At 42.5% G+C, this 21,714-nt stretch overlaps 2 protein-coding genes across 7 annotated transcripts; both read right to left on the reverse strand.

Moving 5' to 3' along the window:
* Positions 1–1,711: 1,711 nt before the first annotated feature.
* si:dkey-86e18.1 (uncharacterized protein LOC557342 homolog) lies at positions 1,712–11,182 on the reverse strand. 4 transcript variants are annotated; one of them, XM_021604211.2, is made up of 5 exons: positions 10,853–11,182; positions 3,269–3,309; positions 3,090–3,164; positions 2,756–2,945; positions 1,712–2,452 (listed from the first exon to the last, which is right to left on the reverse strand). In XM_021604211.2, the coding sequence occupies exons 1-5, from the start codon at positions 10,917–10,919 to the stop codon at positions 1,902–1,904; spliced, it is 924 nt and encodes a 307-aa protein (XP_021459886.2). In that variant the 5' UTR covers positions 10,920–11,182; the 3' UTR covers positions 1,712–1,901. The 4 variants fall into 4 exon arrangements, with proteins under 4 accessions (XP_021459886.2, XP_021459887.2, XP_036834187.1 ...); XM_021604212.2 differs by having other exon boundaries at positions 1,712–2,425; positions 10,853–11,178; XM_036978292.1 differs by lacking the exon at positions 10,853–11,182 and adding an exon at positions 10,023–10,809.
* Positions 11,183–15,807: 4,625 nt separating this feature from the next.
* On the reverse strand, positions 15,808–17,937 carry jun (jun proto-oncogene). 3 transcript variants are annotated; one of them, XM_036976500.1, is made up of 2 exons: positions 17,582–17,937; positions 15,808–17,445 (listed from the first exon to the last, which is right to left on the reverse strand). In XM_036976500.1, the coding sequence occupies exons 1-2, from the start codon at positions 17,624–17,626 to the stop codon at positions 16,522–16,524; spliced, it is 969 nt and encodes a 322-aa protein (XP_036832395.1). In that variant the 5' UTR covers positions 17,627–17,937; the 3' UTR covers positions 15,808–16,521.
* Positions 17,938–21,714: the final 3,777 nt, after the last annotated feature.

Here is a 21,714-nt window from a genome sequence, read left to right on the forward strand (position 1 = left end):
ATGTCTCAAGTTGAGTGAGCGTGTACTTGGCATGCTGACTGCAGGAATGTCCACCAGAGCTGCTACCAGATCATTTAATGTTCAATTCTCTACCATAAACTGCCTCCAACGTCGTCGAGAATTTGGATGTATACCCAACCAACCTCACAACCACAGACCATGTGTAACCACGCCAGCCCAGGACCTCCACATCCGGCTTCTTCACCTGCATGATCGTCTGAGACCGACCATCTGATGAAACTGAGGAGAAAAGCCCCTTTGTGGGGAAAAACAAATTATGTTTGGCTGGGCCTGGCTCCTCAGTGGGTGGGCCTGGATCCCAAGTGCGTGGGCCTATGCCCTACCAGGCCTGTCCCATTGCCCAGTCAAATGAAATCCATAGATTAGGGACTAATTTGTTTATTTCAATTCACTGACTTCCCTATATGAACTGTAACTCAGTAAAATCATTGCGTTTATATTATGGTTCAGTATACATTTTTGCAGTGCTTGACTAGGACTGACATTAGTTCTGGTACTCATTTTGGGTGCCAGTATGTTTATATTGAAGTGCAGGAACTCTCGAGCAAATATTCTACAGGAGGTGCAGGAACTAAAGTAAAGCCGGTAATCATTTCCAGTTAGCTCCTAAAGAAATCAAGTACTGTGCTTAGGTAAAATTAAAAATGTCCCGTTTGCTCAATCTGATTTGGTGGGCCTGGCTCCCCAGTGGGTGGGACTGCATCCACCCACCCAGGCCCACCTGTGCCTACGCCCCTGGCTCTGAGTGTGAGATGACTCTGGTTGTACTGGACCTCTGGGTCAAGCTAGAGCCACTGCCAGATGTGTACGATTAAAGGTCAGAGGCTGGTCTTGATCCGGATTAGTGGACTGAGACTGCTAGGCTGGGGTTGGTCAGCTCAACTGGAAATGAGCTGAAGGTCCCTGGTTGGTGAAGGTGTCCATAGTTCTCAGAGGCTGAGGTTGCATCACTTCCTGTTCTTTCAACAACCCAGTTACTCTCTACTCTACCCAACGGACTGCTCAGATCACATGACTGGAGACTGCGTGTTTATTTGGATACAGACGAGAGATACAGTACACGTCATAAGTGAGAAACTCCCCTGACATAAGACTGAAACCAAGAATAGTATATTTGCCCTTTCTCTAGATCTGGGTTTCACAAAATGTTAGTCATGCCTGATATTTTTGGAGCCAAGGCTAAAGACAGGAACCTGGCTGTAATATTGGTTTGGTTTTGTGGGCCACAATACATTTAGGTTGGTTATGACTATGGTCATATTACAAAACTAATTGGGAACCTCTCTTCTTAATAGAAGACAACACATATAGCATATGAAAGCTGATTGTTTATGTTAGAGGTAAGACACCAAAACTGGTTGGAACTAGACAACAGAGCCAAACCCTGTTAAACTGGCTGGTATTGGAGGAGACTGATTATGCAACAGAGACAGAGCTGCAACCTGAGAGTGCCAGCTAATATGTTACCCTGAAATATAGACATCCTATTCTCGTCATCGCCTTAGCAGGTCATCTGTTACACTTATTGTTTCGTGTTCTAATCAAACAATCAGAATGGAGTGAATGTCTGTCCCACTAATTATTATTGGTTCTTATATTACTTCTAAAGTAGAATTCAGCACCACAATTTCAGAAGGGTCTGTCTGTCGGGTCACATTTGTTTTCTCAAGAAAAAGAAAAGCCCTTTAAGTATTTTGTATCATTTCCCTTTTTATTGTGTATTTACATAATGTACAATAGGAAAAGAAAGAACCTGTGGTTCACAACAGCTGATTGGAGTTCAGGGCAAACTGGACAAGTACTGAAGCATGGGATGTCCATGAATGGCAGATTGAGTTCTGAGTAGTGATCAGGGATCCAGTGTTAATAACAGAGCCATGTCATGTGTCGGCTTCATCGTCTGAGGATGAGTAGCAGCCTAGTCCCAGTACATGCCCTGTGCTCTTTTCATCATTAACGGTGCTCTTTTCATCATTAACGGTGCTATGGGCTCCTCCTGCCCCTGTGCTGTCTCGTCTCTCTCCCCCTGTATCGTCTCTGTCCTGTGCAGCAATGGCCCTTCCCAGTGGGGAGCTGTGGAGGTTGGGTAGCCCAGAGAGCAGCACCCTGGCCAGGCTCTGAGTGTGAGACGACCCTGGTTGTAATGGGCCTCTGGACCCAGCTAGAACCACCGCCAGACGGGTGCGATCAAAGTTCAGGGGCTGGTCCTGATCTGGATTGGTGGACTCTGGGCTGGGATTAGTCAGATCAACTGGAAATGTGCTGAGGAAAGTCCCTGATTGGTGGAAGTGTACCTTGTTCTCAGAGGCTGAGGTTGCATCACTTCTTTTAACGACCCAGTTACTCTGTGCTCCACCCACCGGCCTGCTCAGATCACATGACTGGAGACCGCGTGGTTTCTTGGCTACAGATGAGAGAAACCAGGAATTACCTTTAAAAAAAAAAGTATTTCCTTTCTCTAGACCAGAGTTTCTCAAAATGTTAGTCATGCCTGATATATTTGGGATCAAGGCTAAAGACGGGAACCTGACTAAAATAGGTTTGGTATTTTTTATGGGCCACAATGTATTTTACGTTGGTTATGACTATGGTCATATTAAAAAACTAAATTGGGAACCTCTCTTCTTAATAGAAGACAACACATATAGCATATGAAAGCTGATTGTTTATGTTAGAGGTAAGACAACAAAACTGGTCAGAACTAGACAACAGAGCCAAACCCTGTTAAACTGACCGGTGTTGGGGGAGATGTGTGTGTCTGCACTCCTCTTGGTGTATGCTCTAGGTGACCAGGGCTGGTGTTTACAGGTCGGGTCCAGGGCTTGCAGTTTACAGATGAAGCGTTTATACTCTTTCTCCAGCCCCTGGATGCTCAGCTGGAACTCTGCTATCTTCCTCTCAGGGTAGTGAGACAACTGGGACTGCTGAGAGAGAGGAGAAAAAAATAAAGTGTGCCATACTCACTTTAACATGAAACTTCAGTGTGGGTATCCTTTCTTCACACCCATAAACACACACAAGTCAATAAACAACAGCATTATTACTGTCTCATCACTTCACAAGCCTACCTGCAGATAATACTCGATTTCATTCTTGATGCTTGGGATCCACTTTTTAATGGATGAGGCTGAATTGAGTGTTGACTGTGGAAGAAAAAGAACATAACAGTTCGTAAGTGCAAATCATATTTATCCCCAATAAAGCATGTGTGAATTACTGTCAATTAGATTAAATGTGTAGAACTCACCAGTTTGGGTCTAGGTTCATGAACATCTTTGATACGGCCCTCTGTTTCAGGGCACAGAGAAGGAATTACATTTAGCTACACATTACAGTAATGTTCAACACTGGCTTTTATTCAAGCCCTGCATAACACACTGGATTCAACTGATCACCCAGATCTGAATAAGTTGAAAGGTGTTGGGTTCTAGCTTTAAATATACTTATTCATGTTACCATACTAGAACTTATAGATTACTTTACATGTATAAGGAAGGTATAGGTTGGGGTCAATGAAGGATGTATAGGAATGTGGTGTATGGAACGTCACATTGCTGAAGATCAAGGCTCCTAAAAAAGGGAGGTAAAAGAAGAACTGTCTGGTTTCCGTCACTGATAAGGTAGGACAGTGGCGGATTAGGGAGGAGAGAGGAATTCGGCCCGAGGTCAGGTCAGATGAAGTGAGAAGAAACAGTCCAATTTCATACGCATACACTTCCACAAAGGTTCTAACATCAGGCAGGGCCATGACTACACCAGTGAAAATATCTAATTAAGTTCCTGCCTAACAACAGATGTATTGGCTGTCTAGATGTATAAGGAGTTGACCCCGAATAGTTGGAGGTAATAAATATATGTGCTTGTGTAATCATGCTTAGTCTTTTACAGCTGTATGACCCAGTGGGGTGAACAAACTTGGTTTGAGCTTTTTCTAGTTGTCCGTGAGTTTTTACTCTGTTTGTTCAGAACAGCTGTAACAAAAGTCTCTCCACCCAAGATCGATCTGTAGCTAGCTCTGGTCCAAGGCGTTACTTGCGGCTTAAGCCTTCTTCAACGCCCTGCTGCATCTTCACATGTAACTCTTCATATAGCTGACTAAACTCCATGGTGAAGGAATTGTCTGATGAACTCAAACAACGGAGTTGAGCAGGGACCAGGCTTTGTGGAATTCAGTTCCGACTACATTGATTCGCTCAAGGTCAAATATACACTGCTCAAAAAAATAAAGGGAACACTTAAACAACACAATGTAACTCCAAGTCAATCACACTTCTGTGAAATCAAACTGTCCACTTAGGAAGCAACACTGATTGACAATAAATGTCACATGCTGTTGTGCAAATGGAATAGACAACAGGTGGAAATTATAGGCAATTAGCAAGACACCCCCAATAAAGGAGTGGTTCTGCAGGTGATAACCACAGACCACTTCTCAGTTCCTATGATTCCTGGCTGATGTTTTGGTCACTTTTGAATGCTGGCGGTGCTTTCACTCCAGTGGTAGCATGAGACGGAGTCTACAACCCACACAAGTGGCTCAGGTAGTGCAGCTCATCCAGGATGGCACATCAATGCGAGCTGTGGCAAGAAGGTTTGCTGTGTCTGTCAGCGTAGTGTCCAGAGCATGGAGGCGCTACCAGGAGACAGGCCAGTACATCAGGAGACGTGGAGGAGGCCGTAGGAGGGCAACAACCCAGCAGCAGGACCGCTACCTCCGCCTTTGTGCAAGGAGGAGCAGGAAGAGCACTGCCAGAGCCCTGCAAAATGACCTCCAGCAGGCCACAAATGTGCATGTGTCTGCTCAAACGGTCAGAAACAGACTCCATGAGGGTGGTGAGGGCCCGACATCCACAGGTGGGGGTTGTGCTTACAGCCCAACACCGTGCAAGACGTTTGGCATTTGCCAGAGAACACAAAGATTGGCGCCCTGTGCCCTGTGCTCTTCACAGATGAAAGCAGGTTCACACCGAGCACATGTGACAGACGTGACAGTCTGGAGACGCCGTGGAGAACGTTCTGCTGCCTGCAACATCCTCCAGCATGACCGGTTTGGCGGTGGGTGAGTCATGGTGTGGGGTGGCATTTCTTTGGGGGGCCGCACAGCCCTCCATGTGCTCGCCAGAGGTAGCCTGACTGCCATTAGGTACCGAGATGAGATCCTCAGACCCCTTGCTAGACCATATGCTGGTGCGGTTGGCCCTGGGTTCCTCCTAATGCAAGACAATGCTAGACTTCATGTGGCTGGAGTGTGTCAGCAGTTCCTGCAAGAGGAAGGCATTGATGCTATGGACTGGCCCGCCCGTTTCCCAGACCTGAATCCAATTGAGCACATCATGTCTCACTCCATCCACCAACGTCACGTTGCACCACAAACTGTCCAGGACTTGGCGGATGCTTTAGTCCAGGTCTGGGAGGAGATCCCTCAGGAGACCATCCGCCACCTCATCAGGAGCATGCCCAGGCGTTGTAGGGAGGTCATACAGGCAGGTGGAGGCCACCCACACTACTGAGCCTCATTTTGACTTGTTTTAAGGACATTACATCAAAGTTGGATCAGCCTGTAGTGTGGTTTTCCACTTTAATTTTGAGTGTGACTCCAAATCCAGACCTCCATGGGTTGATAAATTTGATTTCCATTGATAATTTTTGTGTGATTGTGTTGTCAGCACATTCAACTATGTAAAGAAAGTATTTAATAAGAATATTTCATTCATTCAGATCTAGGATGTGTTATTTTAGTGTTCCCTTAATTTTTTTGAGCAGTGTATATTTTTAGATACATATTTTATTATTATTATTATTATTATTATTATTATTATTATTATTATTATTATTATTATTATTATTATTATTATATAATTTTCCTTATTTCAGGTCAACATTGTGGACAGATTATACATACAGTAGCAGTCAAAAGTTTGGGCACCCCGTCATTCAAGAGTTTCTTTATTTTTACTATTTTCTACATTGTAGAATAATAGTGAAGACATCAAAACTATGATAACACAAATGGAATCATGTTGTAAGCAAAAAAGTGTTATTATTCAAAGTAGCCACCCTTTGCCTTGATGACAGCTTTGTATACTCTTGGCATTCTCAACAAGCTTCATGAAGAAAGCTTTTCCAACAGTTTGGAAGGAGTTCCCACATATGCTGAGCACTTGTTGGCTGCTTTTCCTTCACTCTGCGGTCCAACTCATCCCAAACTATCTCAATTGGGTTGAGGTCGGGTGATTGTGGAGGCCAAGTCATCTGATGCAGCACTCCATCACTCTCCTTGGTCAAATAGCCCTTACACAGCCTGGAAGTGTGTTTTGGGTCATTGTCCTGTTGAAAAACAAATGATAGTGGGACTAAGCGCAAACCAGATGGGATGGTGTATCGCTGCAGAATGATGTGGTAGCCATGCTGGTTAAGTGTGCCTTGAATTCTTAATAAATCACTGACAGGGTCACCAGAAGGCACCCCAACACCATCACATCTCCTCCTCTATGAGTCATGGTGGGAACCACACATGCAGAGATCATCCATTCACCTACTCTGCATCTCACAAAGACATGGCGGTTGGAACCAAAAATCTCTAATTTGGACTCATCAGACCAAAGGACAGATTTCCACCGGTCTAATGTCTATTGCTCGTGTTTCTTGGCCCAGGCAGGTCTCTTCTTCTTATTGGTGTCCTTTAGTAGTGGTTTCTTTGCAGCAATTTGAACATGAAGGCCTGATTCACGCAGTCTCCTTTGAACAGTTGATGTTGAGAACAGTTGATGTTAGATATGGCTGTTAAAACATCCCCACAGCATGATGCTGCCACCACCATGCTTCACCGTAGGGATTGTGCCAGCTTTCCTCCAGACGTAATGCTTGGCATTCAGGCCAAAGAGTTCAATCTTGCTTTCATCAGACAAGATCATTTTGTTTCTCATGGTTTGAGAGCCCTTTAGGTGCCTTTTGGCAAACTCCAAGAGTGGCTTCCGGCTGGCTGGTTAAGTGCTGCAGAGATGGATGTCGGGTTGTGTCTGTAGGCTCCCATCTCCATAGAGGACCTCTCTGTCAGAGTGCATAGTGACCACCTGGTTTTGGTCACCACCCTGACCAAGGCCCTTCTCCCCAGATTGCTCAGTTTGGCTGGGCGATGGTTCCAAACTTCTTCCATTTAAGAATGATGGAGGCCACTGTGTTCTTGGGGACCTTCAATGCTGCAGAAATGATTTGGTACCGTTCCCCAGACATGTGCCTAGACACAATCCTGTCGCGGAGCTCTACAATTCCTTCGACCTCATGGCTTGCTTTTTGCGCTGACATGCACTGTCAACCTAACCTTTATTTAACTAGGCAAGTCAGTTAAGAACAAATTCTTATTTTCAATGAATTTGTTCTTAACTGACTTGCCTTGACAGTGCATGTCAGAGCAAAAAGCAAGCCATGAGGTCGAAGGAATTGTAGAGCTCCGCGACAGGATTGTGTCTAGGCACATGTCTGGGGAACGGTACCAAATCATTTCTGCAGCATTGAAGGTCCCCAAGAACACAGTGGGTTAACTGCCTGTTCAGGGGCAGAACGACAGATTTGTACCTTGTCAGCTCGGGGTTTTGAACTTGCAACCTTGCGGTTACTAGTCCAACGCTCTAACCACTAGGCTACCCTGCCGCCCCAAGTTGTTAAAACATCAAGGATGATCAACGGAAACAGGATGCACCTGATCTCAATTTAATGTCTCAAAGCAAAGCGCCTGGATACTTCTGTAAATAAGGTATGTAAAAAATATATATACTTTTGCAAGAAGAAAAAAAGAAAAAAATAACTGTTTTCGCTCCGTTATTATGGTGTATTGTCTGTAGATTGGTGAGTATTTAAAAAAAAAAACATTTAATATATGTTTAAATAAGTCTGTAAAGTCACAAAATGTGGAAAAATGGAACGGGGTCTGAATACTTTCCGAATGCAAAGGGGCCATCTGGAGAGGATAGAAAAGTCTGGTGAAAAATATTCCTTTTAAATCAGATTCATTCTAATGGCAGATACATCCATCTAGGTCTTCCTACCCCACTCCCCATTTTTATGCTGCTGCTACTTTCTATTTTCCATGTATACTTTACCTCTACCTACATGTACATATTACCTCAATTACCTTGACTAACCGGTGACCCCCCGCACAATGACTCTGTACCGGTACCCCCTGTATATAGCCTCTCTACTGTCATTTTATGGTTTGCTCCTTAATTATTTGTTATTTTTAAAAATATATTTTTTACTTCAGTTTATTTTAGTAAATACTTTAACACTTTTTTCTTAAAACTGCATTGTTGGTTAAGGGCTTGTAAGTAAGCATTTCACTGTAAGGTGAACCTGTTGTAGTCGGCGCAGATTTTTTTTTTACTGTGTAGGACGAGTAAGTGCATGCCTCCATTAGCCTAGCTAGCTTCTCCCGGTTTGATGTAGTCAAGACCGGTTCTAGGTAATCATATTCTATAACGCAAGTCAGCTTGGTTGGTTTCTGTCTCTCCCTCCCTCCTCCCTGTTGCCAGTGTCACTCGCTCAAACTCACAGTAGCCTACAGACACAACCCGAAAGCTGCTAGAGCGCCACTTCGGTCTACCTCACTCTTAAAAGTAGCTAAAAATTTGATTTTTCTGCTGCTTCTCTCACTCTGCGCCGACCAGGTCTATATGGAATGGGTCTGTCTAGTTGTCCTGGGGTCCGTTCGGAACGGGTCTCTATATTGTTATTCATGCATATCAGGTACGGATGGGAAAGCCACATCCATTTCCGAACAGGTCCAACGTTTTGGACCTGTGAAGGCCTTTAACCTGTACTACAAGCTGACAACACATATGCATGGACCAGAGCTAGTTTGGTGGTAAAAATGTGTGTCATGGTGTTTTTAAAACAACTGCAAACTCTGGAAATAATGAGGTCAAATCATAACGTCCGTCGGTGATCTTCAGGTCGGAAAGTCAGAGTTCTAGAAAGATGCCTGAGTTTCTGACTTGGAATTCTGATTTGGATGACCATTTAAAATGGTGACCGACCGCCTTGATTCAGTCTTATGCATCAAATTTTGAAATTGTGTGTTTTACATTGGATAAAAGCAGAGAGACAGATCTACAAAATGGTATATCGTATACTGCATTTGAGGAACAATGGAAAAGTAATTTTGCTTTGAAAGTTGATACATTTGTAACCTCACTTTTCAGAAAATGCCCTTTGAATGGTTTGGTACCTACTGGAGAGCTCCTCTTTGCCTACACCCATTCAGCATTGTTCACACCCTCTTAAGCTTTAGCCCCACCCATCTCTTTAATGGATGATCCGAGGGTTCTGTTCTAACAACGGCATTCAAGTACCCAAGCTAACTGGCTAGCTACTTTCAGACACATATGAGAAAACAGCTCACTGACCATTTTACTCATCCTAGCAGAGCTGGTTAGGCTGTTTTTATGTTATCCGGAGTGTTGGTGACTGCAACTCCAGAGCGTTGGAAACAATTTACGCTTTTCTGCCAACGTTTACTGACACCGGCCATATTCAACGGGTGTTGAGCGTTCGTAAATTCCTCATTTGTTCTGCGCTCTGGCACAGACGAGAGTGCTCTGAAATCAGGGTAGATAGCCAGACAGAATTTACCAGCTACGTCTGTCAACAGTTGTCGCAGTGACATTCTTGAAATGGATACTTACATAGTGGAGTCTTTTGTTAAGACACGTAGGTAGCTAGCTAGCTAAACAATGAACCATAATCCCAACTCATGACTTTACTACCATGCATGAATCTGGTAGCTAACCAACCAGGTTCAATGTTAGCTAGCTAACATTAGGCTATAACTAGCAAAGCAAATGGCTCTGAGATACAAATAATAAGATCATACACGTAACATTAGCTAGCGAGCCAGCTAGCTAATGTTAGCTAGCTAACAGTACACTTCAACTTGAAATTAAAACGACTTTGTCAAAATTAGAAAAGTGTCATATCTGAAAATGTTGCTAGCTAGACTACTTTACCTGTATAAATTATGGATGGACACTTCTCCCTGCCACGGATGCCCATACTCTGATTCCACTTATTTCCCTACATACATGTTAGAATGTTTTAACTAGATAAAGCGTTTTTATCAAAAGCAATCACTTTTGCATGGGAAAACACAGAATCCTACTAATTACCACTCATGCTTAATTACGTCACATGGCTCATGCCCGGGAGTCAGTCTGGTTCTAAATCGAATGTAATCAACTTTCAGACACTAACAAGGCCAGGCAAGATAATGCCACGTTCTTGTGCTAGAACTAGAAAACTCATACATTTCCAATTTGCTAATTGTTGAACGCAGCACGTGATTACCTACAACCAATTAGCAAGTTGGAAATGTCCTAGTTTCCTAGTTCCCCTACTAGCAAACTCCCTCAATCTGTCAATTTATGACGTGGAGGGGCATTCCTGCAGATGGCCAAAGGCAGGAATGCTCGAATTGCGGGCTGCAGTGGCACACTATTGATCAAATCGGTGGGGATATAATTTTTGGAGCGATTAATGGAATGCTGCATGGCGTTGAAAAATACTCAAATCGAACATATCATCGTGGACCAGATATATAATGTAACTAGCTAGCTTGTTAAGAACAGGCTAGCTCGCTGATAGCTAAAGGCAGTGTGTGTTTCTAGCTATAGGCTAGTAGCAAGCTTGCCAGAGCGAAATTAACTTGATAGGAAGTCTAACTAGTTAGCTAGATAATACTAACAATGTTTGCTAGCACTGCAAAGAGCCATAATTAACGTGTAACTAAAAATACAAACGGAATACTTAATCTACTGAAAGACGATTGATTGCCACTTGCCATCTCTTTCTTTTTGAAGCCATAATCTGTTCAATTTCCCCAGTTGTTTCTCCTCGTTTCTAGCCATTTGGGAGGGACACGCTAATTTACCAGCGACATTCTTCTTCTTTGGGTATATTGGCGAACGTTACACACAAAAAAGTGTATCGTCGTCACCAATTGGGTGGGGGTTAAACAATGAACTAAAGGAAAGTAAATTACACTACAGGGAACATAAACTACTAAATATATAAGTATATATTCCCACTCCTCTGTCATTCGAAACCTTACCAGCAACACATCAACAAAATGTCACATAATTGTCTAGCCAAGTCATGTGACACGATGGACGGACTCGTTCCAGGTTGTCTGTGTTCTAGCCGCACTGTGCATCTCAGATGTTAAAAATGAACAACCACGAACCAGAGTACTCCCTGGTGGGAGCGGCCATTCTTATTGACTTTGTATTTTATTGTATTGTTGTTTAAATAAAACAAATGTAACTATATATGTATATATTAGTTTAAAAAATCGGGGAGGCAACAGTAATGGTAAACTTCATATTCATATTCAACGTCTTTGCACGCTAAGGAATACAGTACTGAAAACGTTAGATGAATTTAAGGTTAATATAGGCTATGAAACCAACCTTGTTATTGAACAATCCACATTTGTCTCTCATAGTGTCTGTGAAATTGAAAAACAAAATAGATGGCTGCTATGCATACTTATAGACGACACTATGCTACAGTTTGTGACCATCCTGAAAACTGTTATAAGCTGTTATAAGCTTCATAAACATCAGAAATGTCATCCTTTTTAAACAACCTTTTGTGGCCAATTAATAAACCTAATCTTTGCAAGGGTTAATTTAGAAATTGAATAATTGATTGGCCTATTCTTAAATTACTAACTTTTATATATTTAATTCTGCTTAACATTAGATTATATAATTTCACCATGTATTTGGCTCCCGAGTGGCACAGCGGTCTAAGGCACTGCATCTCAGTGCTAGAGGCGTCCAGGCTGTATCACAACCGGCCGTGATTGGGAGTCGCACAATTGGCCTAGCATCGTCTGGGTTAGGGTTTGGCCCGTGTAGGCCGTCATTGTCAATTAGAATTTGTTCTTAACTGACTTGCTTGGTTAAATAAAGGTTATGTCTTTAGTTATTTGCCTTTGAACAAACAAACAACCTGCTTGGAGGACAACGTGCAGTGAACGCTCATTCAAGTGCAACGCAGGATGCTTTGGTCTGTCCCGCGCCAAGATTAGAGAGTAATCTCCACTTCCAGTGAAACACGCATACTTCTTATGAAGATGGGGTGAAACTGGTTCTCCAATAGAAATACCCGATAACGCCTATAGGCGATGTCATGGCGACTTTGGCTATCTAAACTCATGCTCAGAAACACGTCATCGGGTCTAACGTTCGTCTTGCGCCAAACTGCGCATGTGCATGCCGTTAAAATCAAAGCCACTCCACCAATATAACTTTTTTTTTACAAGAATGAAAACGTGTCAGTTTGTCACTTTCACGAGGTTGGAGTAATAACATGTTCAACTACTTAAGACATTGGCTCGGATATTGGTTGTGTCTTTCGATTTCGAGAAAATTAACAACTAAGGAAGAATTGTTCACTTCTCTCACTGACATCTCAAACCCGGCCTGGTCTGCTTTGTCTGTTTCGCAAGCTTTCCCAGAACTGTCACGATGTTGCGCATCTGCGTTTAGAAACTCTTGTGTTTAAAAATGTTTCGACTTGCTAACTAGTTGAACGCAGCACGTGTATAACTACAACAATTTAACAAATCTGAAATGTACGAGTTTCCTAGTTCTGACTAGGACATGAACGCGGCATGTGTGCTTATCTGGCGGGGTGACGTAGGTCTTCCGACCGTACGCTGTCATATCGAACGGACCCCGCGTTCGTAAATTCCCTCTGGCTATCTAATCCGATTTAAGAGCACTCGTCTGAGTTTGCCAGAGCATAGAATAACTGATTAATTTATGAAAAGGCAACACCCGTTGAATGTGAGCACATCGGCAAAAAAAACGTAATTCAGTTGTTGCCAACAGCACAGTGACAAGCACCAACGCGCTAGATAACGTTAAAAGAGCCAAACCAACTCTGCTATGGGAGTAAAATGGTCCGAATGAGATGTAAGCTAAAGCTAGCCAACTTTAGCCAGTTAGCTAGGGTGCTTGACTGTTGTTGTTAGGTCAGAACGCTCAGATCAATCCTACTCCCCTGTCAGAGCGTCCAGTGTGCTCTGAGAGCTACAATTTGAAAATGCTCTGAAATTACGAAAGCCCATAGTGCAGTCTTCCACTCCAGAGTGAATTTACAAACACACCCATGGACAGGTAAGTTCCCCATGTGTTCCAATATGACGTCATATTTCGCCAAGTTAGGGTAATCAAATTAGAGCAGACTGATAAAAATCAGTTTGAGACTCTGACCCACTCAAATATTGTGTAAATGATTATGTCTGTTTATCTGACTTAAAATACAGGCTCAATGTTCTTCTATAAGACTGTTATTAGTTATACTTTCTCAATTAGGTCTTATAAGTAGCCTACAGAATAAAACCTGAACAGTAATAATAATTTCTATAGCGCTTTTCATAACAATCTCAAAGCGCTTCAAAAGCAAATAATAAACAAGCAATACTCATCATCATGAGTAGCCTGGCTATAGTTAGATCAACCAATAGAGGCCAAGTCTTTGAGTGCATGCATCTTCCAAAGATGGAGAGGTACAGTTCATGGCTTTATCATAGGAAGGTGGTCAGGGAGATGGTTGATGAAGAGTCTGGTGACGATCAGGCCTGAGTCGTGCATCTACTGGACCTCCTTAACGATATGACACCCACTTGAGTGATGCATCAGCAGCTTTGGGTGCCATAAAGGACACCACACACAGTTCAGACTAGTAGTCAGTCATCCTCTCTATGAGCCCTCTCTCTTAGTACTGCATCTCCCATAGAGCCCCACAGTGGAGGTGTCATAATACCCATAAACCTTACGGTCAAACAGGGAAATGGTTCCAATCGTTTTTCCACCATTTATTTTTCCCATAGGGAATTTTAGGAACACTTCAAATAAGGGCTGTGTTTCTTGTGTGTTTATCCTGGCGTGATGTTTTGATAACAATGTACATCTCTCTTGGACAAAGTTACTTTTATCAATATATTTGGCTCTACTTTCTCTCTGATTCGAAAATGCTAATTTCCATCAAACTAGACATCATGCAAAACTACAAATCCTTGCAAGCTCCTGCACGTCATCTCTAGCTGACACCTTTGCTAACAGATATTGTGTCGATATGATATGATTTCAAAAGATCAGGAGATAGCAGTCAGGTGAAACAAAAAAGCTGGTATAGTATCCAGATCCATCATTTGAACAAAAACAATTAGCCAGCTAAATAGACAAAAGAGTTGATCTGCCAGTCCATCTGCAAATCTGTGGGTCAAAACCACCAGAAATATGCAATAAACTCAATGTCATCAAAAACAAAACAGCTGATAAAAAAACTCAATTAAAAACACTTATTTGTACATTTACATGTTACATATTTAAAGGAGCTCTCTGGTTAGGCTGCTTCTAGGCTGACTATGTATTTTTTTCATGGGATTTTAAATCTTAGTTTGACCTACTTTGTAGTTTGTATATTTGTAGTACATTGTGTAGATATTACGTCTTCTAGATACTTCTAGATATTCCTGTTTTTAATTATAGGGAACATTTATTTGTGTAGTGAACAACTACTTGTTTCTTGAACATCAGAATATTTTCCTCTATGAGTACTGTTGTAATATAAACATGATTTTATTTGTTCTGTATTGTCCTAAACATGGTCTTCATCAGTAATAAACTACAGCCTTGGCCCTGGAGAAAATACCCTGATTTTTTAAAACTGTGCTCATCTCATCGGCAATGTCGCCCTCCTGTGAATATTTCAGAGTCCTACAGGAAATGAGACTTTCTGCTCATACAGTATGTTTTCTTTACTGTTTCTGTATTAGCAGGTGCTCATCTGCCATCTAGCTGGATAGTTATTATTAAAACGTTATGATTATGCTCTTATTTATTACAATTGTATGACTTTGCCCAGTGCCCACCCCTCAATATAACATGTCTACTAGATACAATGTAACCATAGGCCTATACTCAAATGTTTTGTTTGTAAATATGTTTGTTTACATTAGTTACCACCATGTTTCTTCCTGTCGCTTATTCCTCTGGTGTTATTGTTGTTTACAGTGATCCTGCTTGTGATGCTGCGTGAGCAACCCTATAGTCATGTTGACCAGGGCAACAGGAAGTTAAGTTTAGGATACAATATAGGGACAGAACATGTCACCACTACACACAATTCAGCTGTGCTATGAATTTACTAAACACTTTGGCTGCAATGCATTAAAAATAACTTTAGAAATGATTGAAAACGTATTATGATTGAGTAATTGAAGTTATAATCATGATTTACTTTATAGGTCCCTCAACCATAGTAGTGTGTCAGAAGCATTTGCCTTGGAGGCCTGTGAATGTAGACCACTTCAGAACATACAGAGTATCTGTGTTCCTTAAACCTTGTTAGATGGTGAGACTCAAGTGGAGCTGAGGTGTTAGGTGGTCCACTCATGTTGCACTCGAATCTACACTAGAGAGATAGAAGGGTCATTGACTGAAACTCAATCACTAACCTCAGGATCAATAAGGCATTCCCTGCTGTAGAGGTTGTGCCTATAACCACAGGTCTAGGACCAGATTACTCAGTCCCACAGCAATGTCTAACTAGTGTGCTGTAGAGAGATAAAAGGGTCATTGACTGTGAAACATCACTAACCTCAGGATCAATAAGGCATTCATGGTACAGATAACTTGCTTGCTCTCGTAACATGTTGCAACATGTTTCAGTGTACACACACAATACACACCCTTTCACAACACACACAGAGGCATTGTATTCAGTTCACATATGTTTTATTACATTTCTTAAATATTGATTTGTTTCTGAAGTGCTCAGAAAATGAACATACAAAATTATATTGTTTCTTATTACAAATTGTAAATGTAAGTACTCCAAGTCAATCTTATATACAACTAATAACAATGAGTGGAACCCCATTACACAACTTCAGAAGAAAAACAAGTAACTAAGCTTTTTTCTAACTTAATTCAATACAATTAAGAATAAACAATACATTGTAACTCAAAAGTTAGGCAGCTTTTGTTAAACGGTTTCATCTGTTTAGACTAGGCTACACGCCTTCTCCTTAAGCGCCAGGAAGTTTTCAAATCTACTGTCTTTGTTTTTTATAATACTGAATCATCACGAAGGTCCATTCATAAAAGCACAGCTTGGTCAACGCCAACAAATGGCCAGTCAATAAAAACAACACGAAACAAAACATCCGTTTGTCCTGTTTGTTGCTGTTTCTTTTCCTTCACACGCTCTGCTCTGTCCGGAGCCCCAACTCCTGTGCGCAACGGTGGCGCGCGAAGCACCCGGTTAGGGGCAGCCAGCCAGTCACGGTTCCCTCCCACCATTCTCGTGCTGTTACTGTCCCATTCTACCTGTCACAATGCCACGGAGCCACGGAACAGCCATCCAGTCACTTATAAACGATCTGTCCTTTTCGTTCAAACTCTCTATTCTTCCCCAAGTGTCATCTCCTCTTCAGAAGGTCTGGAGCTGCTGCGTGAGCATGAGTTGACAGCCGCTGTTAACATGGTTCATCACCTTCTGTTTGAGCTGGGCTACCTGTTCCCTCAGCATGTTGGCTGTGGAAGCCAGGTCGGAGTTCTGAGTCTTCAGGTTCTTCACCTTGTCCTCCAACCGGGAGATGCGCTCTAGCTTCCGCTTCCTGCACTTGGAAGCGGCGACGCGGTTCCTCATGCGCTTCCTCTCGGCTTTGATCCTCTCCTGATTCTCCATGTCGATGGGAGAGAGTGGAGGGGTCTCCCCGAGCATCTCAGGTACCGTCTGGGGCTCCTCTTTCAGGGCTGTGAGCCTGGGGTGGGGGTGAGACTGCTGCCCATAGATGGGGAGCTGAGGCGGGGCAGAGGGGAAGCTCATAGTCGGCACTGAGGTGGTGTAACCCGGGGCTGAGTTGGTGGTGACAGCCGGGGTGAAAGTGTTCAAGTTTTCGTAGACAGGTGACTCAGAGCGCATGGCTACGTTGTTATAAACAGTGCTCCCAGCCACGGAGCAAACAGGTGGGAGTGTGGTCGAGTTGTTGATTCTTGTCTGCCCGGTGGAGGTGACTGGGACCCCAGGTGCGTTGGGCAAGACGTGTTGATGATGGAGCTCAGCCAGAGCTCTAACGAACCCCTCGGCAAAGCCCTCCTGCTCATCAGTCACGTTCCTCGGACAGAGGAACTGCGTCGGGGTAGGTGTGGTGGTGATCAGGCCGTTGCTGGACTGAATGATGAGTCGCTCCAACTCTGGGGAGGCAAGTTTGAGGAGCTGCACATCCGGAGAGGTGAGGATATCGCTGGCTTTAGCCTGGAGGTGAGGTTTGAGTGTGATGGTTGGGTCAGCCAGGTTCAGTGTCATGCTGTGTTTCAGAGCTTTGGGGTTGTATCCGTAGCCCGCGTTCTGCTGCTGGGAGAAAGCGTTATGCGAGTCGTCGTAGAAAGTAGTTTCCATCTTGGTAGACATAGAATATAAACCAAACACTCAGTTTGAAATGTCTCTAGTAGGCTACTCAAACATAAGATATGTGTGTTTCGGTTACCTCTCTCTCGTTCTTTCCGTTGTAAAACTCGGAGAAAAGTGTCATACTGTGTCAGACAATGCTTTCAACCTCCGAAGCCGAGCCAAGAGTCTGGAATAAAATCGTGTCCCGTACACACACTTCTAATTTGTAAGCGCACTCCTTGTCCCGAGAAAAAGTATTCTGTTCAGCTTCACTGATAGTCTGACTCAGAACGCTGTATAAATTCTTCAAACTTCTTCAAACTGTCCACAGTTTTTTGACAGTCTTCGAATGAGACGCGGTAAGTGCTATACGTTCTTATAGTTCAACAGCATTCCTGCTCAAAGCGCGCCTTTCTAGCTCTCTGTGTGTATACTGACTCTTCCAGCGTGGAGGCAAAGCTTATCTGCAGCCACTGCCTCTCTAAAAATACACATGATGTCACCTCTGGAGTCTTCCATTGGCTGCAGGCGTTTGCGGGGCGTTCCCTGTTGCCAGATAAGGCGCGTTGCCTAGACGACCACCCAGAAGATTCTCGGTCTCGCGTTGGCTGATGGGATGAGGTAATGCAAGTGAAGGGGCGCGGTGCATTGTGGAATGACGTGTGGTTTTTGAATATCTAGTTACCCGCGGCTTAGCGCTCACAGAGAGTAATAGCGGGATAGACAGTGTGTATTTGGAAAATTCCCTTGATATGTACAGTTCATAGATGTATGTTATCCAATATATAGGTCTATGCTGCATTATGTATTTTTCCACAGAAAATATAATATATATAAATATTTTTATAGAGATTCAAATTATTTTCTGCCAGACAGACTTCCCCTGCTTCCAGAAACTTTGCATGATCAGCCCTGAGGTAATGTGTTACTGTTTTATTATCCATGATGCAAATAATGATGTGTTTGAATAATTGTCTTGATGAATGTCGTTGTTTGATTGAATGAATAATAGACTAACATTTGCTTATGAAGTTATACAGGACATCAGTTATTAGACGTTTTATCTGTATCTGTGTGTCTGTTTGAGGACAATGAGAGAAATTATATCCATTCACTACTGTGTTTATGTATTGGCCCAGGGCAGGCCTTTATTTAACCAGGATGGATAGTCCATTCAGCAATAAGCACCGCTGTTTTTTAGGAGTCCTGAGATCCATGAAAACATTAACCTGCAGATGACATGATACGGTTGAAGTTGGAAGTTTACATACACTTAGGTTGGAGTCATTAAAACTTGTTTTTCAACCACTTCACAAATGTTATGTTAACAAGCTATAGTTTTGGCAAGTCGGTTAGGACATCTACTTTGTGCATGACACAAGTCATTTTTCCAACAGTTGTTTACAGACAGAATATTTCACTTATAATTCACTGTATCACAATTCCAGTGGGTCAGAAGTTTACATACACTAAGTTGACTGTGTCTTTAAACAGCTTGAAAATGATGTCATGGCTTTAGAAGCTTCTGGTAGGCTAATTGGAGGTGTACCTGTGGATGTATTTCAAGGCCTACCTTCAAACTCAGTGCCTCTTTGCTTGACATCACGGGGGGAAAAAAATATATATTTTTTTGTAGACCTCCACAAGTCTGGTTCATCCTTGGGAGCAATTTACAAATGCCTGAAGGGACCATGTTCATTTGTACAAACAATAGTATGCAAGTATAAACACCATGGGACCACGCAGCCGTCATACCGCTCAGGAAGGAGACGTGTTCTGTCTCCTAGAGATGAACTTAATTTGGTGCCAAAAGTGCAAATCAATCCCAGAACAACAGCAAAGGACCTTGTGAAGATACTGGAGGAAACAGGTACAAAAGTATCTACAGTGAGGGAAAAGTATTTGGGGAAAAAAGTATTTGATCCTCTGCTGATTTTGTATGTTTGCCCACTGACAAAGAAATTATCAGTCTATAATTTTAATGCTAGGTTTATTTGAACAGTGAGAGACAGAATAACAAAAAAAAAAAACATTTTAATGCATTTTAATGAGCGAAATAAGTATTTGACCCCTCTACAAAACATTACTTAGTACTTGGTGGCAAAACCCTTGTTGGCAATCACAGAGGTCAGACTTTTCTTGTAGTTGGCCACAAACACAGACTTTTATTTACCTGGACACCCAGTAAAACACTGTGATTATATTAGCCTATGGTTCCCAAACAATTTAACTATACCGTATGGCCCACCTAAAGATTTAGGAGTTTTCTCAGGACCCACCAAGTGGCGAAGGCCAGGGTCTTTAGCCTGACTAAAGTAGGCAGCCCAAAATAATTAGTCACGACCCACCTGCCATAGATGCCCATGGTAGAAGAGCTCAAACACTACATCTGAGTGGTCTTCTCTTCAATGGTTCCACACACAGAGGACAGTGTTGTGGTCTTACTGTGTATCTGGGGCACTGGGACACTTGGCTATGTCTATATTTAGATTAAACTGATGAATGATGAACAACTTTGATTTCTTATTCCTGATTTGGGTTAAAATGTTTACATATTCACAATAAACAGCACCACCCTTTCAGACCAAATAGTTAGTGTATTTTAAAATAACTGTCTGTAACCCATCCCACTCAACTATACTGCAACAATAAAACTAGAGTCTATCTATTCTCATAAAATCCTTTTGTATGCCCAGTGTCATTGCATTAAACATGACACAGAATGTATTTTATCCTTATAACTATACCATCTTGTACTGCTATCTCTCATAAAGTCCCAATGTACCTCTAGCTCTGTGTGTCAGTGTGTGTGTGTCAGTGTGTGTGTGTGTGTGTGTGTGTTTGTGTGCGTGTAAGTAATTAGTGGAGTTTAGACCACATCTTCCCCTAACCTCTGGACAGAAATCACTGCTGCTTTAATGACGTAGCTCCTTGATGACCAATTATATACACACACACACACACACACACACACACACACACACACACACACACACACACACACACACACACACACACACACACACACACACACACACACCTCTCTCACTGCCTGGGTCACTATCTACCCCACCATCTTTACTACCTACTGTCTCCAGCGTGCCAAGCCTAAATCAGTCCCTGGCGCCAAAAGTAAATCAGTCCCCCGGTGCAACATTTAAATCAGTCCCCCAGCATTAGACCTGAGAAGGATGACCTGGGACATAAAAAAGAAAGACTGACTCTTTACAACTCCTGATGTTGTCTTTATGTACTGAGTGTGTCTGATATACTGTCTGCTGAAATAACATCACCCTGCAGGGATCAATAAAGTATCATCTTATACTATCTTTGTCTTCCTTTATGGAGAGAAAGAGGAAGAGAGGAACTATTGTTGATGGAGTTTGTTTGATTAATGTCCCAACACCTTCCTTCCAAGGCATGTGGTCTTCCTGGCAAGGGTTTAGGTTAGTGAGGTCTCAACTAGTTTAATGCTCCATAAAAGCTCTGTTTCAGTGATTTGTGTTGTCATTTTATTTCTCTGTGGCGTCTGTTGGGGATGGTAATGATAATGGTCTGTCTGATCAGTGTGATTAAACTGTTTGATGTCATCAGTAGTTGACTGGAGGTCAGTGCAATGCTTTCACCTCGTCTCAGTGTGTTTTTGATGACGATGATGATGTTGAACCATGGACAAAGTCTTTGAGATGCATGAGAAGGGGGGCTCGGCTGGTCTCTCTTTCTTTCTCTCTCTGTCTTTCTCCCATTCATTTTCTGATCGGTCATACTGTAACTCTTGCTCCAGGAAAAGACCAGAGACAAACCCAATGTTGTTTATAGGCTTGTGTTTGAAATACTTAAATACTTCACTGAAGTTCTCTGAAAAATGTATCTTGTTTCCTTCATTCATCTGTTCATGGCTTCTTTTCTTCTGATTTAAAACACATTCATTAATGATAAGGTGGTTCTTAAGGAGGTCCAATTGCCAAACTACTGTCTACCTTCCCATTAATTTAATATGTAACAAGGCATCCTCAATAATCCATGTGTACTGTGTCCTTAAAACACATCCATTCCATTCAGAATTGTGCTGTTTTTGAATTAAATCACATTAAATAATCATAACGTTGTCCAAATGGGCACACTACAGTACACATCCTCATTCATAAACAACAAGGCATTCTCAGTCACTCCCTTGTCCTCGTAACAGAGACTGGGGACAACTTTACGCAATAAAGTATGGCTTGAGAG

This window comes from Oncorhynchus mykiss, chromosome 5 (genome assembly GCF_013265735.2).
Source record: "Oncorhynchus mykiss isolate Arlee chromosome 5, USDA_OmykA_1.1, whole genome shotgun sequence".
In the NCBI taxonomy this organism is placed as follows: domain Eukaryota; kingdom Metazoa; phylum Chordata; class Actinopteri; order Salmoniformes; family Salmonidae; genus Oncorhynchus; species Oncorhynchus mykiss.

Bases quoted from the DNA above. Each gene is read 5' to 3' on its own strand.
- jun (XM_036976499.1), bottom strand. From the start codon at position 17,626: ATGACACTTTTCTCCGAGTTTTACAACGGAAAGAACGAGAGAGAG. The intron at 17,449-17,581 runs GTAACCGAAACA...GCTTTCTCCCAG, and splicing joins ACGGAAAGAACGAGAGAGAG to CAGCAGAACGCGGGCTACGG.
- si:dkey-86e18.1 (XM_021604211.2), bottom strand. From the start codon at position 10,919: ATGGCTAGAAACGAGGAGAAACAACTGGGGAAATTGAACAGATTATGG. The intron at 3,310-10,852 runs GCAAGTGGCAAT...GCCCTGAAACAG, and splicing joins GCTTCAAAAAGAAAGAGATG to AGGGCCGTATCAAAGATGTT. The intron at 3,165-3,268 runs GTGAGTTCTACA...TTTCTTCCACAG, and splicing joins ATGAACCTAGACCCAAACTG to TCAACACTCAATTCAGCCTC.